The 19,590-nt window shown below is 42.9% G+C and overlaps 1 protein-coding gene across 3 annotated transcripts in view; it reads right to left on the reverse strand.

The window, feature by feature from the left end:
- The window catches only part of STARD13 (StAR related lipid transfer domain containing 13), a 244,671-nt gene that overhangs the window by 116,384 nt on the left and 108,697 nt on the right, over positions 1 to 19,590 (reverse strand). The window contains exon 1 of one of the 3 annotated variants that reach the window (XM_054271415.1): positions 947 to 1,115. The exons of the other annotated variants lie outside the window; for them this stretch is intronic. Within the exon in view, the coding sequence (XP_054127390.1) occupies positions 947 to 1,115 (169 nt within the window). Of the gene's footprint in view, positions 1 to 946; positions 1,116 to 19,590 lie in introns of those variants that run through there. 3 annotated transcript variants of the gene reach the window in all.

Raw genomic sequence — 19,590 nt, forward strand, 5'->3', positions numbered from 1 at the left:
AAAGTGAATTATGTCATCTCCATACCTGCCCCTAGCAGAATCAAACACCTTTTTGCAAGCTGTCCAGAAAGTGGCTTTTATCATCAGAAATTATTTTTTTTAATGTGACATTTTTCTGCATGTAGGACCACTTTGGAAACCAGTGCTCTTGAAAACAGGATTCCATACAAAATGATCAATACAAAACTGTGTACTGATTTGCTTTTTAATCCAAAAAAATCGGTACAGTTGGTTAGGGTTTTTATCTTTGCATTAGCCATTGTGAAGATGATTTTAAATTGTGTGCACAGGCCAAAGGATTTGTTCTGGGGCCCATCTGCATTTAGCTTCAGTGGCATAGACAGACATTCAGAAAAAACCAAATCGATACATTTGTAATGATTGCTTAGATAACTGCTTAAGCAGCTGTGGAAAGCCTAGTCAGCAATTATTTTTAAGGATATGTGACAGATTTTCTAATGCCCTGACAGTTACACACACTTGTTCCCAAAGGATGTTATCCCAGTTGACTTCTTCCAGTCGCACTGGACTTCTGCTTCTTTTTTAATTGGGTGACCATCTATTCTTCTTTTGTGGGTTACCATGGGCAGGTCTGACCTGTAGCAACCAGAGCAGATGGGCTGGTGCCAGTAACTGCTCAGACAGTCACACAAGACGAAGTTCAGCACCCAAGATACCACAGCAGTTTATGATTAAAAGGTAACTTAGTTAAATGGCTAATCATGCACTAGCATGTGTCTCCTGGTGGTCGGTGCATGAGTGTATGTGTGCAAACAGAGAGGTATGAATGACTATTTCAAACCCTGTCTCTAGCCACATTAATTTGGAATAGAGACAGGAAACGAGCCTGAAACATGAGGCATTAAAACCTGTTCTCTTACGAAAGAGCAGAGCTGCAGCCCCTGCGCCAGCGCCGGGCTGCGGAGCGCTGCTGCCAGCAACTCACCTTGCTGAATCTTCGTCACCAGCTGGTGACGGGCAAGAATCCTGCTGGTCCTGTACGGAGGGCGCCGGGCGGCCGGATCGCAGCGCCACAAGAGCTCCTGGCCCTCGGGGGACACCGCGTTCAGGTACAGGCAGGCGGTGCCCGCGGCCCGGGGCACCTGCTTCAGCATCGCCGCTGCCCCGATCGGAGCCGGGCAAGGAGAGCAGGGACGCTCCAAGCCCCAGGGAGCTGCGAGGAGCGAGCGCTTTAAACGCCAAAGGAGTGCCAAGACCTACTACAGCTCGGGATTCCGGCTCTCCCACATGATCCGCGCGGGCCAATCGCTCCAGCACAGCAGCCTGGGGAAGTGAGCCTGCGGAGCGGGACAGACAGCCTGCCCCAGCCCGGCACACAACCCCAGCCCCAGCCCCGCACAGCCTGCCCCAGCCCGGCACACAACCCCAGCCCCAGCCCCGCACAGCCTGCCCCAGCCCGGCACACAACCCCAGCCCCAGCCCCGCACAGCCTGCCCCAGCCTGGCACATAACCCCAGCCCCAGCCCCGAACAGCCAGCCCCAGCTCCAGCCTGTCCCGGTTCAGCAGGCACAGCCTTTCCCAGCCCCAGCCTGTCCCGATCCAGCCCCGCACAGCCTGCCAGAGCCCCGCACAGCCTTTCCCAGCCCCAGCCTGTCCCGGCAGCTCCCCGGCTGGCCGGAGTTTACCCAAGCACGGAGGGGCTGCACCGGGCCGCTTCAGAAAGCAAAGAAGAAATAGTTGAAGACGCTGGAAAATGCGTGCTTTAGAGTATTCAGGGCTGCCGAAAACCTTTTTCTCCTCTACCCTACGCTGCCCAGCTGTTGACTCATCTCTGGAGATGATGCCCTCACTTTTCTAAAAATCATACCCCTGTTTGCCAAGAAAGAAGTCCGTTTACGGAAGGGCTGTCTGAATCTCCAAAACCGCATGGTACAAGGAGCACTGGAACAAGTGAAGCCCTTGGGATGAAAAAAATTCAACAACACCTAGCAGCAGCCACTCAGCATAAACAAAACCCAAGAGTCCCTAACATTAATGCTACCAAGAACTGGTCACAGCCTGGAAGAGGGAAAGGGGATGGAGATGTTCTCTGTTATTCATCTTTTTTGTTGTTGTTTGTTTTTGTTTTTAGCAGACAGAGGGGCATGTGTTTTCATTCTATCCTCACATATCAACCACTGAGTTAGCAGAAGATGCTATTTCTTTAATTAATCATATGGAAACAGAACATTGCCACTTTTATAAGCAGGAGGGCAGCAAATCTGAGTGAAAATATACTGAAAATGCCCTTCTAGTCAAATAATTTTTCATTATATTCTAAGATACCAATATTTTGTATTAATACACCCCTAGTGTGTGCTGATTTCTAATAATTATGGGAAATGAAGGATTTCTAAGAATCGCAGGTCAGGAATGATGCTGCCACCTCCATGCCCCTTCCCAAGAGACCAGTGTCGAGCTGGGGTGTGGCAGCTGACAGCACTGTTGGAGTGGCTGCAAGCCCCAGGCAGCAAGGGCTCAGCCCCATCCCAGCTCAGGGGGGATCTTGAGCTCCCAGAACTCTACCTGGACATCCATCTGCAGTGACATTATTGTCTGTGTCCTGTTCCCCAGCCTTAAGGCCAACATTATCTCACAACATGCCATGGTACAATGGAGCTCTCCTCGCACTCCCTGCCTCACAGATGCTGACCAGGACAGGGCCATCAGGTGGCACTGCCTGGGACCTACCTCCTCACAGAGGACAGGGCAGGTATAGCCACCTAAACGTGAGAGGGGGAAGGACAGCTCTTGTTCACAACTATTCATTAAAATTTTGCTCCATGAAAACCCCCTTAGGACATGGTTTTACTGCGATGCAATCTGTTCTCATTACACCTTATGAATTTTATTCCTCATCGATGTGAGACTTGTGCAGTGCCATAAAATGGAGAAATATAATTCTAGGTATTAGAAACTTAAAATGAATGCTGTAGACTGGAAGCCTTCATTACCTGTTATTACCATTAACAGCACCTTCAGGGTCTGTACGTGCTGGTTTTTGCTCCAAGTATGCCTGCATGGCCTTCTCTGAGGCTCTAAGCAGAAACTTCAAACTCAAGAGCAAAGACAGAGCATCACGATCATCTACACTCCCAAACAGGGTTGGGCACTGGCAGCCAGGCATAGGACTGACCAGTCTCCTCTCTGCCTTGCTGTGCAAAGAGGAGAGGCAGGATTGCTTCACAGGTGTGAGCAGAGAGAGCCTCAACAGCAGGGAAGAGATGGCTCCCATTCCTACCCCAGCTTGCCAAGCCAGTGTCAGTCACTCTGCTGCCATCTTTTCAGAATAAATATCCCAGAGACTCTCAAACGTCAATGACAGGCACAGTGTTTATCCAAAGAGACATTACCTCCATGCAGGAAAATTCATATTTGATTAATCTACAGTTCTTTGATCTAATTCTATTTTTAAAATGCCATTGCTAATGGAAAGCAAGTATTAACATTTAATACTACTCTGCTTAAATATTCAGAAGGATTTCTTTTTCCGTTGGAAAATGCATTGACTTTTTCAGCTAATGGGATTCTGCATTCTTCCTTGCAATACTTCCAAAGTCTAGGAAGCAGTTTAAGAGAAATGTAATGCTTCAAAAGCCAGTCCAAAGAAACAAAGACCACAGCAAGAGCCTAAGTAAGGTGTATATACTAGTGAACACGTTCCCAAGGGATCAACAAATCCAGTTATATGCTTGTAACAGACAGCAGACTACCAGCCTCAGTGCCCCCTGGCTGCCCATCCCTTCCCATGTCCTCACCAAGGGGTAAGGCAGCAGGGCAGAGCTGCCCTGCCAGCTTCCCAGCCACTCATCTCTGAGGTCACAAAGGACAGAATAAGAAGCCTCTGTTGCTGAATGATGACTTTCCTCTCAGACACCAGGGTCCAAACACAACTTCAGAGCCAGAGGGTTGCCCCAGGCTCGGTGCTGACGAGTGCTGCCTGTGCTGAGGCTGAATTCTTTGGCTGCAGTCCAGTACTTGCATAGTAGTCAAATAAAACAAGAAACGACAAGAGTTAGCTGGTCTTGTGGTGCGTGTTTGAAAGCTCCTGTGCTTGAAGTTGTGCATGGCGAAAGAAAGAAGTAGCCCTCCTTGCATACTTTTAAAATGACTGTATCCTTGTTTGGTGACTGCCTTGACACTCACTGTTTGTTTTCAAAAATGTGTCATTCAGACAAGGAAACTCCTTTGGCCATCAACCTCTCAGACAAGATGTACTAGAGAGGTCTAAGTTGTTATATAATAGCACTAATTAATATTTCAGTCTCAGTCTACAGACTGTTTCTGGAATAGTTAATAGAGCAACACTGAACTTCATGCTAATGCATCTCATAAAAGCACTTCAAAATAAAAGCTTCCCTGTGCATTTTACAAGGAAATGTAAAGGGAGGGAGCTCCCTCCCATTTTACAATACACCTGAAATTGCTGCCAGTCTTGACAGAAGCACAGCCCATGAGATGACAACCCAACCCCATGCTCCCATGTTGTGACTGATCCATGCAGGAAAGGAGATTCCTTCATAAAAACATGTCTGGAATTAGCGGGTTTTTAAAAAAACTAATCAGAAATGTCCACACTGATATCTGTAGTGTAATAACCACGTGTCACATCTAAAGTGACAATCAGTAACTTGATGGATACTGAAATACTATGGGATATCAGGAATCTTTAACTGAAGCCTTATTCATTTAGCACAGTGCTTCTGATGACTGCATGGACTTAGTATAACTGGCAAAGTCAGCTCAAGGAGTCATACTCCTTTCTCCCTATGCATTCACAGGCAGAACTGCAACACTTCATTTCTGTTAATTGATTTTTATGTCTCTCTGACACCTTTTCTCCCTGAAATGGCATTTGGTGTGAGAAAGGGATTAACTATTGGCAGGAAAAGTTGCCCCAGGGCTGCTCATAGATACTGCAGTATCTCAAGCAGTACTGGAAATCTGCTTCCATTTCACTGCGAGTAGAGTGCTGACATCAGCTGGAGAAAACAACACAATGTACTCTAGAAATGCCAAAATATATTTGATTACAAACTACTTTAATAATCTACTTATGACTGGCTTATCTGGGCAAGAGAATAGACACCACCTTGGCCTTAGAGAATTACTCCAGGAGGCAGTGCTTCAGGGGGGTAGTTGAGGATAAATTGAGATGAACATAAATTTTCCATTTGCATTACATAAATATATAAATATAAATATAAATATAAATATAAATATAAATATAAATATAAATATAAATATAAATATAAATACTAAACTGATTTTATAATCAGGAGTGCGGATTTACATCTTGGAATGCACACCTCCCAGTGAATTGTGAAATATGTCTGTGATGTTGTACCTGGCATGGAGTTCTCCAGGCTGGGATTGAACCTGCTGTTCTCACACAGTAATCAGCCACTTGATCTTCCCAAAGTGACCCATTTTCCTTTCATTGTTAGTTGCACTTATCTCGTTATTTCACATCAAAAATTTAATGGCAACTTGACAGCCTCTCTTCATTAGAAAGCACTGGCTCTATGAGAACAAAACAGTTTCCTATCCACTAGAGGTGCACATTTGTTATTAACATTAGTGACATGTAGTTAGAAGCAGGAAACTCTTGTTTTCAAGTCACAGAAGAAAAAAACTCAGGCATGTGCTTTCAACTTTCTGATCTCTGGACTCCCTTCTATAATTCTGCAGGTAGAAGAACAGTTCAGTTTGCTGGATTATCGCCTAACTTCAACACCTTATATATGCAATATATCCTGAATACTGAAGTCCTATCCACATATCCCTATTCTATCCATACATTCTGTATTTCTTACCTGCCTCTGCCTTTAGAAATGCCTGCACAGCAGCTGATGTACTAAGTACAGGCAGTTTCTCCTTTCTCAAATTCAAGAAGAGAAAAACTTCACATGCGGGGAAGCCAAAGCTGTGTTTAAGACGAAGCTGTCAATTACTTCACATTTTGAACTCTATCTCTGGGACCAGGACTTTTAAAAGCAGAAGTTCATTGCCTGCTGTTTAGGATAAATGTTTTATGTTTGAACACAGACATTTGTTTGAGAGCTGTTTGCTGGGATTACTGCAGGCTGCAAACTCATACAGGGCATGAAGCAGCAGGGAGTCTAGAGCAGCCAGAAATGCTTCCCTCTGGCTCAGTGGCACTTTTTGACTTTCTTCCTGAGGCTGTGCTGGGGCACTGAGGCTCTGCAGCTCATCTGGGGCAAAAGGAAAATAGTTGATGTGAGATTTCTGCATGGCCAGGAAGCGAGATGGAGACGGCTAATAGCTGCACGGAATTACAACAGAGGATTGTTTCACGGCAGAGCCCGATACTGATGTGTTCTGGAGGAAAGTCAGCTGCTGTGTCAACTGTCTGATAGTGAGTTTTAAAAATGAACAGGGCTTCTTAAGCATGAGAGAGGCTTACACACACCCTTGAAGATAAACTTCAAACCAGGAGATGAGGCTTCTGAAGAGTACATCATATGCTTTTCTTCCAGTGTCCCCATTCCAGCATCAGAGGACAATCCATTTTCATTTTAAGACCCACGTGTTCAATGAATAGTACTGCTACATAAAATAGCTCCTGATTACAAACAAGAACATCAGAAGCCTGGCCACAGCACAGAAGCAGAAGATTAGAAATTATGTGCAGGAGTACAACAGTAGTATGTTTAGGGAACAAAAGGATGGCAGGGAGGTGACTGACCAGCCACCCAGGCAAACTTATGGAAAGGACACATGCAAAAAGCCAGGAAGATGAGGGTCAAGGCAAGAAAATATGATTAATCTCATTAGTTCTCTTGTAGAGGTGCTCAGGATGTTAAATAAAAGGAAAATGAATAGTGACTGATTTGATAATGAATAGTAACTGATTTGATAAAGGCTCCTTTAAGATCCTCTACCAAGCAATCATAAAGAATCTCAGCTATCACAGATAAAAAGGAAAAGGCCACTTGTGGTTTAATGGCAGCTTAAAGACCAGAGACCAAAGTAGTAATAAATAACCTATGTTCACAATGGGATAAGTTTCCCAGAGGATTCACACAGACGTAAGTATTGGAAGCTGTTTTGTTCACTATTCATACATGGGTTTTATAATGGGACTGGATAATCAGTTGGCAAAATATAATGATGATACCAAAGTAGTCTGTCAGTCAAAAGAGAAATTGGTTGTATGCACTGAAGGTGTTTACTACAATATTGACTGAGAAGGCATTAAAATTTAAGCTTGTGAAGGCTGATAATGTATGGGACAAAAAACACCCTAAAGGTAACAGAGCACAGTGATGGGGCTGTTATCTCTAAGGAAACACGTCTTGGACAGGTTTATGAAAATCCAATACAAGTGCTCAGTAGGAACAAAAAATTAGCAAAATGGATTTTAAAACTTTTTGGAAAAGTAATTGAGTGCAAACCAACAAACATGGTTATGCCATTACAAATGTCTGTTCACCATTTGGTAATTATAAGGTCTTTTCTCATAGTGGATAAAGTTGGGAACAGTATGTAGGGGTAGGTTCAAAATGAATGAACATAAATAGTTCTCCATATATGTATAAATGACCCCTGGAAGTCATTGTTAGAGGATACTGTGGTTGTCAGAAGTTGGCAGAATTCAAAAAAGGATAAAATCCCTGGAAGAAAAATTCAGCAAGGGCCATTACGCACAAAATTCCAGATTGTGGCTCAGGACCTCCTTGAACCAGGTGGGTGCAGGTAGGATATACAACATGTACAAAATCACTACCTACCTTTCCCAGCATTATTTTTCCAAAAATAGCTGCATCTGCCCGCTGACCAACTGGCCATGATACTGGGTTGGTCTGACCTGTGGCCACCCCACTGGGGCTGCTCTGAGCAGCAGTGGCCAGTCTGTATTCTCACCTGAGCTAACCAGATGTACCACCCACAGCCTATGTAAATGTGGGCTCCTAACAGCACTCCCAGTGCAGAAATGCATCAAAATAACTGCTCCTGTGGTCTGGGGCTGCAGCCTGCAGAATGACAGTATTTCCCTGGGCTCAGCCTCTCCGTGCCCTCCTGTCACATTTGCTCGTGAAGTGTAACCTCCTGGTCTGTTGGCCACAATGTCGGGCTCAGAGGATGTGACCTCTCTGTCCCTTCTGCTCTCCCAGGGGCTCAGAAGGGACCAGGAGCTCCTGGATAGTTGGCAAGATCATTGGAAGGGGTCAGTTGTTTCATCCAGTGCCTGACTGCTAATTTAGGCCTTATGGTCTCACTCTTGTTCAGTTTTTAAACATTTTTCCTCAGTCAAACCACACCAGCACATGAATAGAGACGCCATTGGCCTTAGCTGAACTCTTCACAAGCCAGGAATAGTCAGCATCCCACGCTGTGTAAAGTCCCTAAAGACAGTGGTTCTCCACAGTAAATTAAGGAAAAAAACACAACAGCTGGGTAATAGAGTTCAAAAGAGAGGAAGACATTTCAGGTGGCAGACCTCCTCTGCTAAAGCATTTGGAGAGGATTATGACAGAAATGAGCTACAAGTAGTTTCAACTTAGTGCAACTCCATATGCTAAATCTATACACAAGTTCCTGTGGGTTCACAGGAACTCTGTAAATATATTTAAGTAGTGGTGGGCTTACACACATCCTAATCTCACAGTCTCACTAACAAAGTGTTTGGATAACACACTGATAATGTAAGGAAGTGTTTAGATAAACTTAGTTCCTTATAGTTATCCAAATACATTGTAAATCCCCACACAGCCCTACTGCTGGTGTCACTCAGTCACAGACAAACATTCCTATCTGAGCTGAAGGCTCATGTTTTTGCAGACTTCAGGTAAGGGCTTTGCTATTCATTTTCTTTTCAACAGGACTCCAGTACTATCATGATCAAATAGGCAAGAGATGAAATATTCACGTTTTGATCTGGTTTTGCCAGAAGATTTTCCCTCTCTCTGGGCTAGAGAACCAATGCCAAAGTTAGACTTCGTAAAAGTTTTTAAAAAGCAACAAGGCAGAACAGAATAATTCTTGGCAACACTATTTCAAATACAGCAGCAGGGGACTGGTGTCTGGGAACACGAAATTCTCCAGGCTCCTTGAAATCAATGAATACTTGTTGCATGATTTCAGTCTCTGACCCAGTAAGGCAGACAGACACGATGGTTAGGGCACAGGACTTGTGGCAGTGACTTGCTGGAAGACTTCAGGGAAGTTGTATAACCTGTCTCTGTATACCAGTTTCCTGACTGATAACAGTAATCTTTGCCTTTCTTAACTATTTTGGTACCTATATGTAAAAAAAAAAAGGAAATACAATTTTGTAGGAAGATTAATTTTCCTTACAAACAATATCAGTCCACTAGAGGCAGACTAGAATCTACTGTAACTGCATGAGCTAAGGAGAAAATAAAAACCCTTTATTTTACACCTGTAGTGGATTCCTTCAGATGAAACACTTATTGCCTAAACTTGCAGATAGCCAGAGATTTCCCAATGTGTTATTAAATGCATGTTGTCAGATCTTATCAACTCTGTGTAACAAGGATGTAGGGTAGTACATGTGGCTCTGCAGAGCAGTGTGCACTAACCAGCAAACTGAGTCTGGACTCTAGGGCTGGACTGCAGCCTTGCATGCAGGGAAGTGGGATACATACAAAGTATTTTGTTCACAGACAGTTGGAATTCCTCCTTTTTTATTTTACAGTCCCCAGGCCATCACCACCAGGACAGCCACTAGGTACAACAAAGCCATCCCTTGGCTGGTTACTCTTCCTGGAGACCCAGGAAAGCTGGGGCTTTGGCTGATGCCTGGGGGAGGTTTAGGTTACGGTGGGGTGGCAATTGTTCCTGGAGAGGGATGTCCTCTGCAGAGCCTGCTGACCTGTTCTGCCTCTCCCATCTCCCCAATGAAGCAAACTGAATTAAGCCTTGTGGCAGCCACTGTCCCTGGTGCAGTGTGGGGACATCTGGCCTGACACGTGGCAGGCCTGTGCTGCTGCTGCGAGGGTGAGTGGGGGCACTGAATACAGAGCTGAGGTCTGTCCCCACAATGTCTGGGAATGGGCCTGCCCATACCCAGCAGAACAGGGTGCACATGACATTTTCTTCCCTCCCCTAGGTCACCAGAGCCAGAACAAAGGCCCAGTACAAAAACCATCATGGATGAGCAGAGAACCTGGTCACTGTCCCAGCCTTAAGGCTGAGCCACCAGCTCACAGCAAGCGTGACCAACACACCTGCACACTTATCTGGCTGCATAATATCAGCAAGATTATGTGTGTCTGATTGGCAACCTCACAAATAAAGAAGCTGAGGGAATATGAGACATGCATGGATCACTTATTCCTTACCCAAAGCCAGAATTTAGCACAATCTACAGCAAGTGTTCTGTATAGCCCCATCTGTTTGGAGCAGAAAGAATGACGCCTATAACTTTTAATCCCAAATTATTTGTTTCTTCCTATCATAAAATCTTGGAGTATAAGCTACATATATGTGTTTTTTAATTAAAAAAATAATTAAAAACCCAAACAAATCCCCCGAATAATTCTTGGCAGAACTTTCACAACAAAACAGTAGTGGGACAGTTTACAATATTGATATTTATAAAGTGGACAAGTCCCTGGACAGGATTTTCTGTCTTCTAGCAACCAGCTGCTCTATGATTAATATAAGCATTTCATTTTTAGACTCCATATTTCTTGCATACTTCTTTTCACTCACATTTCACACTGTGCTAAATACACACCACAGAGCTGATGTGTCTCACTGGATAATGCTGCAGGTTGTTGTTTTTTTTACAGAGTGGAAACCTACCAGATAGCAGGACCAACAGAGAGGAGAGGGCTTCCCAGAGCTCCTTTTCCAGCCCCCATGCTGCTCCTTCTAAAAAAGGGCAGGCAGCCTGCAGCTCTCTTTCCCCATAGCCACCCTTTGGACAATGCTTCCAGTGTACAGGAAGAGTCAGAAAAAGCCTACAACTTTCAGCAGTGCAGGCAGGATGAACTATTTTCCACCAAACATTCCTCCTTCTCTTCCAGTCCCCAATACAGGTGTACTTCCTTTCTCCCCTAGCTCACACACTCCCTTGCACACCCTCCTCCAGCAGCCACTTACCAAGATTCTTCCTCTGTTGATTCCCCCTCTGCTCGAAATAGGCACACCAAGAGAGTTGGTTGATAAGTTCCATTCCAGCTGAGAATTTCTTTTTACTCTCTCAATTACAGAGTGATGAAAATATTGCTGTCTGCTCTCATGTTTATCCTGGCATCCTATCACATCCTTCTCACAGGCTTTCTCCCTGTCCCACTGTCTGAATATACAGCTCTGTTTCAAATCAACCTCATGGTGTTCCTCATTTGTTGTTGTCTACTTAAGGTGTTGCTCCATGTTTATGGAATGCAGTTTTACTGGAAAAATTCCTTGGCCAAAACCTTCAAAAGGAACTACTCATCTTGGGTCTATTTTCCAATGCACTTGAAAAGCTCTGACTTTCTGGGAAGGTTGGTTTCCTCAGTCTGGACATTAGACCTCTTTGAAGTATCTCAGTTGGGCAACAAAATATTGCAAAACTGAAATTGCACCTGACCTGTGAAGAAGGTTTGTCCTCTTTATGTTTCCCAATTTTTTTTGCCTCTTATTCCATCAGATTTTGACAGGCAAGTGCTGTTCTTAGCTATAAGGACATGAAATTAAGGCAAAACTGGGTCCTGAAGGGAGTTTCAAGACCACGATGTTGTGGAGTTCTTTTGCTCCAAGCCAGAATTCATTATATACCCTGTAAGTGCTCAGGATTAGCACATATGTAGCTGAGTCTGGAATTGGCATTAAAGTACTTTGTATGTACTCTCTTCTTGAATTGCAAAAGAATGAAGCAGAGATTCACGTATTTCAGTCTTTATTTTTTCTCCTTTTATGTCCTGAGGAGCTTATGAAAAATAATATGCTCACTGGTTTCTAATATGTTACCAAACATAATAGGTTGGATGATAAATTAAAACCAAATGGAGTTCTGAATGTTTTGCTTTCAAGCCATACCAAGCCTGTATTGCTTTAAAAATAAACTTTGTTCCCACTTTGCTCAGATTAGTGGCACTTCACTTTGCTCAGACTAGTGACACAGAGGCAACTCTGACCATGACACCTGGAAATGACATGAAAATAACTTTTTAAAATAGCAATTGTGATGTGAGGGATTACACGTCTGCAGAACATTTCAAACGGGAAACAGTCGGTGTGTCTCACAAGCTTAGGTGTAGCTCAGCTAGGAAGTGCACAGTCACATCATAAACCTCCCTTTTACTTTGCTCCTAATTGGCAGCCCTGTTAACAACATCAACAAAGAACTATTTACTGAAACCTGGAAGCTAAGAGGTCATACCATAAATTTGTCATGTTGTTATACTCTTTCCTAGGCATTCACTAGCAGCTGTTGTGAAAAACAGGATACCTGAGCCTTGATGGACTTTTGTGCTGACTGAGGACACAGAGAAATAAATATTCATACATCAAATAACTATCTACTAGTTTGAAAAGTGAACTTCAGAATGCACTTTAAAACATGCATAATGAATTCTGTATGGCTGCTGCCCCTGTTGCTCAGCTAAGCCTGTTAGGGTTCACAAGTAAAATCAAGCAGCTTTTATTACAATGAATTCAGAATGTCTTCTAAAGATGTGTAATTCACATTGTGTAAATCTGCCTCCCCAGAATAAACTGGAAATGAAGAAATACATTTATGTGAGGTTTAGATACACTGGCAGTTTACTGTCAGAACATGTGCCTTTCAGCACATATACAAGTGCCACTGAAGTCTCAGGTGCCTCATCAGCTCCATCTCCTGCTTTGCTGACTTGAGCAGGTACTTTAAAATGAAGCCAGAGATGTTATGAGCTGCAATCTCTAAAATTAAACTTCTCCACTGCTAGAGGCTCACTGATTTCCATATCAAAGGCACTTAGGTGGCAGCTGAAGAGATGGCTTTTCCCAGTCTGTCACTGCAAGAAGCTCTTTGGTGCTGTCACTTGGCTAGGATAATGGCAAGAAATAAGCACCACCGTAGGGCAATTCATTCCCCTTGTCTCACACATCTATTTCAGGATGACAGGACTGGCTTCCAGAGGTTCCTATTTCTGTCTTGACTGTAAAGAACCTGGTGTGACTAGCTCAATCCTTTTAGAAGGCATCCCCACTAGACTCACTGCTTTCAAGTCAGGGCAGATGCTTTTCACTCAGTATGTTATTTATAACATGAATCAAGACTGTGTGGATATAGCATAAAATAGAGCCTGCATTCTGAAGACTAAAAGAAGCGTAAGTGGAAAAGGAATGAATATTTCTTTTCTCAAGTATTTCTGTCAGTTGGCACAGCTTCGTTGACTTGGCTGCTACATTCCCATTTGGGATCCAGCCTTATTCTGGACTTCAAGCTGAAGCTATGCTCCCACAGGGCTGACAGATACATCCGTGGCTGTGCCACAGGTACATCAATGGCTGTGTCACACAACTTGGGAAGCCAGAGAAATGCCTACATGGACTGTATTCACACCTTCATTGGCAAGACAAGTCTAAGGATACTGTCCCTGGGATAGGAGCCTGCCTCTACTATTTCACTAGCAGGGTCTGCATAGAGAATGGCTGAAAACAGTTATGTGCTAAGAAACCCAGGGAAGAATTAAATCTTCCTACTCATTATTTCCTACTTAAGTTATTGCTGAGTGTTTCATCCCTGCAATTGTGTGAACATGTATGTTTTAGTCAGGCATCTACTGGCATAACTGAGATGAGGCTTCCGGTGTAAAACAATGCCCTCTATTAAAGAAGTAAGTCATCAAATAAGGGCATCTATAAATAGAAAGGGCTGTAAAAACAAATAGGGGAAAGCATCTGGTTTGCAGCATCTTTGCACAATTTGCAGTAGCTAAATCTGGAGTCAATTAATGACCTGTTTATTTTCCAAAAATTCAGTAAAATGCCTTGGCAAAAACTTAATCTGTCTCTGGAGAACATCTTACTTCCTTCCATATGTTGCCCGATCTGTCACAGCAATAAACTTCTTCCCAGTTTGAAGATCCCTAATAATTGCACCAACTGATGCTTTCCATAAAGGAAGAGATAATGGTTCCAGCCCTCTACAAGCCACAATCCTCCCTTAAGAGAAAGCAATGCAAAGGAATACCAGAGCAAGTGAGTGCCCTGTGTTACAACCACTGTTGAGACCTAGAATCCAGAGATTTAAAACACTTCCTACCTACAATTCATCCCAGCTGTTTTATAATCCCTCTGAATTTGATAGTTTCTTTAAAATTCTGCCATGCCACGATTAATGTATATGCCTTGGCTTTGTAAACACTTGTCCTGCTGTCCTTGTTTTTTAGGGTGCCTTCCAAAGAAACAGCTTAGGCCGTTTAGTAACTACACATGTTTATGGTTTTGTATAAAACGAACCAGATGTGTCAGAGTCAATTTTATTTGGTGTTGTCTTGTCTAACCTAGATTCTGAAATGTATTTGTCCTCTCTTTGAAACAGATTAGGTATAGTATCTTCTGTTGTATTATATGTTGGAAATATGGATGTTCTGGTAACTTCCTCTTTCTGATGAACTCATATATCCAACCATACTGGTTTAACAGATAATCTTTTTTAAAAGAATCTACTGTTGGTTTCAAAGTTAAATATAACAAAACAGACTAGTCCACATGATTTGAATATTTAATAATTTAAATTTATACTGCATTTAAGTGCTCTGCTGAAATCAGACCATAATCAAATTATCAGTTTGGTTCTGAAACAAAAGCACTTGGAGCTGTTCGGGATAGGCAGAGACTGCAAATGTAATTACAAAAATACTTATCTGCCAAGCTGATATAAAACTATGTTTCTGATTCTCTGTGGACTAATGTTTCTTTATGTTCAGGAGTGATGGAGTGGGTCAGATCAGGATGATGAGTGGATCAAGCCATCCTTACATCAGAATTCAGGGTGTTTCTCTTGATTTTAGAGAAGTTCTTTATTTTCCTCAAAGTGACTGTCAGGAAAACAAATGATCCAAATATTTAGCTGATAATGAAGCTGTAAAAGTTTCTTCCCAGGAAAGAAACTGGGCAAGTCCCAAACACCTCACCATGTGGCAGAAATTCATGTAGAGGCTCAGTGTATGTATGTATGTTTGGTTATGCACATTAAGGGTCAGTACTGACATTTTGAATTTTCACTGTGTCTTTTTGGTAATAAAGTTTCCCAGTTTATTCAAAAGAAGCTGGTGGGCTCAATGCTGTCATGGGGCTTGAAAATTCTCAACTAAGAAAAGTAAGAGAAGATATGTTAAAAGTAAATGAAGCAATAAATAATGCGGAAAAGAGGAATCAGTTGTCGTTTTTACCTTCCTATGATATCAGAAATACAGTGATGCTGAATAAAAGTTTAAATCTACAAATTAATGTTTAACAATTGAAGAGAAGTGTGTGCTGCACATTGGTTTTTCTTGCAAGTACATGACTTGAGTCACTAGTTATACTGTTACCCAGCAGGCCACTACCCATCATTTTTCTTTAACTACCAACTCCTCTAGCAGCTGAGCTATATATTGTATAATTAATTTCTGCTACTTTGTTTAGTGAGCTATTCTGAAGATGAACATTTACCTTCTCTCATGGGCAACAAATAGGAGCAGCTGGAAGCCATTGTACAGCAGGAAAACTGTGACAGAGTTGCCATCACAGGGATGTGGGGATGATTCATACAACAGGAGTGCTGTGGTGAGTAGCTATAGACTCTTCAGAAAGGACAGGCAAGGAAGGAGTGGTGGTGGGATAGCTTTGCAGGTTAGAAAGAGTTTTGATTATCCAGAACTTGATGCCAATGATGATTGGGTTGAGTCAGGGGGAAGAATCAGGAGGAAGGCCAAGAAGGCAGATATCCTAGTGGGACTCTGCTGTAGACCACCCAAACAGGATGAAGAGTCAGAAAAAATATTTTATAAGCAGCTGAGAAAAGTTTCACAATCATTAGTCCTTGTTCTAAGGGGGGATTTCTGCTCACCAGACACCTGGAAACAAAAGAATCTGGCACTTGCCTTATTAAACTCTATATTAAACTCTGTGATTGCCCAGCCCTCTATCAAAATATCTTGGCAGGGCCTCTCTGCCTTTGAGGAAGCAGAATAAAGCCCTCATAATCCCAGGGAAAATGGTCGGCAACCACTTAGATACACACAAGTCTATGGGACTGGATAGTATCCACACAAAAGTACTGAGGCAAAAGTTCTCACCAAACCACTTTCCATCATTTACCAGCAGCTCTGGCCAAGTGGGCAGGTCCCAGCTGACTGGAGATTAGCCAACGTGACACCCACTTAAAAGGTCAGAAGGAGGATCCAGGGAACTACAGTTCTACCTCAGTGTCAGGGAAGGTCATGGAGCAGACCATCTTGAGAGCTGTCACGTGGCACGTGCAGGATAACCAGGGGATCAGGCCCCGCCAGCAGGGGTTTATGAAAGGCAGATTCTGCTTGATCAGCCTGATGTCCTTCTGTAACAAGATGACCTACTTAGTAGATGAGGGAAAGGCTGTGGATGATGTCTACCTGGACTTTAGTAAAGCCTTTCAAACCTTTTAGCACAGCATTCTTCTAGAGACACTGGCTGCTTATGACTTGGACAAGTGCATGCCTTGCTGGACAAAAAATTGGCTGGATGTCTGGCCCCAGAGAGTGGTGGAGAATGGAGCTACATCCAGCTGGTGGCTGGTCACCAGTGGTGTTCTCCAGGGCTTAGTACTGGGGCCAGTTCTTCTTAATATCTTTATTGACAAAATGCACAAGGGGATTGAGTGCACCCTCAGTCACTCTGCAGGTGAGGCCAAGCTGGGTGGGAGCATTGGTCTTCTGGAGGGCAGGAAGGCTCTGCAGAGGGATCTGGACAGAAAGGGTTGAAGGGCTGAGGCCAATTGTGTGAGGTTCGACAAGGAGAAGGGCAGTGCCCTGCACTCGGGTCACAACAACGCCATGCAGCAGGACATGATCCAGACCGTGCCCAGGTGGTCAAGAAGGCCAATGGCCAGGAGTGTTTGTACCCCCATACTCAGCCCTGGTGAGGCCACACCGCCAATCCTGTGTCCAGTTCTGAGTCCCTCACTACAAGAAGGACATTGAGGTGCTGGAGCGTGTCCAGGGAAGGGAAACAGAGCAGGGGAAGGGTCTGGAGTGCAAGGCCTATGAGGAGCAGCTGAGGGAGCTGGGGGGGGGGGCTCAGCCTGAAGAAAAGGAGACTCAGGGGAGAACTTACCACTCTCTACAGCTACCTGAAAGGAGGGTGTAATAAGATGGGGATTGGACTTTTCTTCCAAGTAATAGAACAAAAGAGAGCAGCCTCAAAATACCCTAGGGGAGTTTTAGATTGGATATTAGGAGAAATTTCTTCAACAACAGGGTTGTTAGGCATGAGGCTGCCCAGGGAATTAGGGGAGTCACCATCCCTGGAGGTATTAAGAAGATGTGTTGGTGGCACTGAGGGACATGGCTTAGTGGTGGACTTGGCAGTGCTGGGTTAATGCTTGGACTTCATGATCTTAAAGGTCTTTTCTAGTCTAAATGATTCTATGACTTTATTTACAATTTAAAGCATTTATTGAACCAAGGCAATCTTTTGGGAGTGTTTTTAAACACTACTTCCTATATTTCAAATGAGTATCATATGCATAATGAAATTGCAATATTTTAATGTTACTCTTTAGTTTTGTGCCTTGAGATAGATGGTTACATATTTGTTTCTGAAATAACATTTGCAAGTTGGGATTGTAGCAAAATATTTGCTAAAAAAGAGTGTGAATAGTTCACAGACTTGTCAGAATCCATCTGTTTGTGTCTATTAATGGGTACATTCCCAGCTGTGGTCTTTCTAATGCAATAAATAAAAAGTTTCTTTCTTACTATAAATCCAATGGCTGAAATCTCCTTGTAAAATTGATTTATTTCAATAAAAATCTGTACTTATGTTAAAGACACCTCTTAAAATGAGCATGACCATGAGATGCCACTTGCATATCATTTCAGCAGCCATCTGACACATAAACGACTCAGTCTTAAATAATTTGCTACAGCATTTTTCTGGTTAAGCCATGGAAGAGCGTGCCATTCAGACCAGGATGAGAGGGACAGGGATGGGAAAACACAGGTGCATTTAGCACTGGAATGAGAGGCACATCCAAAATAATCTAAAGACTGGGACAAATGCTTAGTCCTCACTCCTTCATGCAATGAAATTTACACATGTGTGCAACACACTTTAGAGAAGTCCAAGCTATGAACCAATGCAGGAGATTCCTAAATCTTTAGGAATCTTTTTTGTAATACTGCGTGTAATTTTTTTTTTTGTATTTTGACTGAGACACATTACATTTCTAGCTTTGGTTTTGATTTATCTCTTTCACCATTCTCTTAAGCTATCCTTATGCAGCTACCTTACCCTTATCCTATGCAGCTACCCTACGTTTCTTCATAAATTGCAGCAGCAGAAGACCATACACAAAGACATTTCAAACTAATTTTTGCTCAAACTCAGACAGACCTACATATGATCTAAGGTACATTTGAACTAAGCAACTGTTCTGAGGCAATATCCCTTTAAATTCTCTCTGTAACAAAACCAATACTCTGCTTCTGCGGCTGTCTTTTAAAGTGCTTCTGTATTAAATGACCTGTGAAGGTTCAGTGCCCTTCTGCATCATCATGGCTTGGAAAACCAGTCCTCCTCAGAAAAAAATTCCTTGGTTTATCAAAGCACCAGTGCCATTCATTTAGCTCAGGCAACAGAAGAAATTAATTATCCCCACATTATTTTACATCTGTGACAAGTAAAATTTGTGAAGTATTTACAAAATTAAGCAAGCTATTTTGAAGTTAATGAACCTGTCTTGTGTCTAAAGAAATACTTACAGTTTAAACAACTTTTTGGCAAGTATAAATTTTAATTCATAGTTTTTTGAAATAGATTATAAATCAAATTCTTTCAGCTTAAAGAAAACCAACATTTATAAGTTCCAGTGCCTCCTCTTCCACTGTACTACAGCATGTTGCTGGATCTGTAAAAATGACTTCTGTAAAAAAGGTTTTATAGAAAATCTTTTCTATATACTTACTGTTCAACAACAACAAAGAAAGAAATCAGTATCTCTATGAAACAGTCCATTGAAATGCAATTCGCTCTGGTGATTATATACAGCACAGTATGCTTAGTTTTGATCACCAAGCTAGCTGAAAACATCTTATTCTTTAATTCTCATAAATTTTGTTCTACTTCTACATTGCTAGGGCTCCTGGGTGGCACTCTATTCTTGAGGACAGAGGATGCCTTGAATATTGCACTGCCTTAACAAAGCCAGCTGTTGTCTCTGATACTGGGTGACGCAGATGGGTTCGCACACTAATTGACATTACTGTATGTAAATTACTGCCCTCTACTGGAATGACAGGCACGGAGTTTCACGTGAAATGGATGCCTTGTAAGGTAATTACATTGATTGTTGAAGCCTGGTGTTTTCTGGAAGCAAGGGCCATGGATTCCGGGTGGTCCTGATCCCTTCTTGGAGCATAGCTGTTTGCTGCACACATACC

The sequence above is a fragment of the Melozone crissalis genome, unplaced genomic scaffold, assembly GCF_028551555.1.
Source record: "Melozone crissalis strain CALT ecotype California unplaced genomic scaffold, PUWL_Pcris_2 ptg000013l_1, whole genome shotgun sequence".
Classification (NCBI taxonomy): Eukaryota; Metazoa; Chordata; class Aves; order Passeriformes; family Passerellidae; genus Melozone; species Melozone crissalis.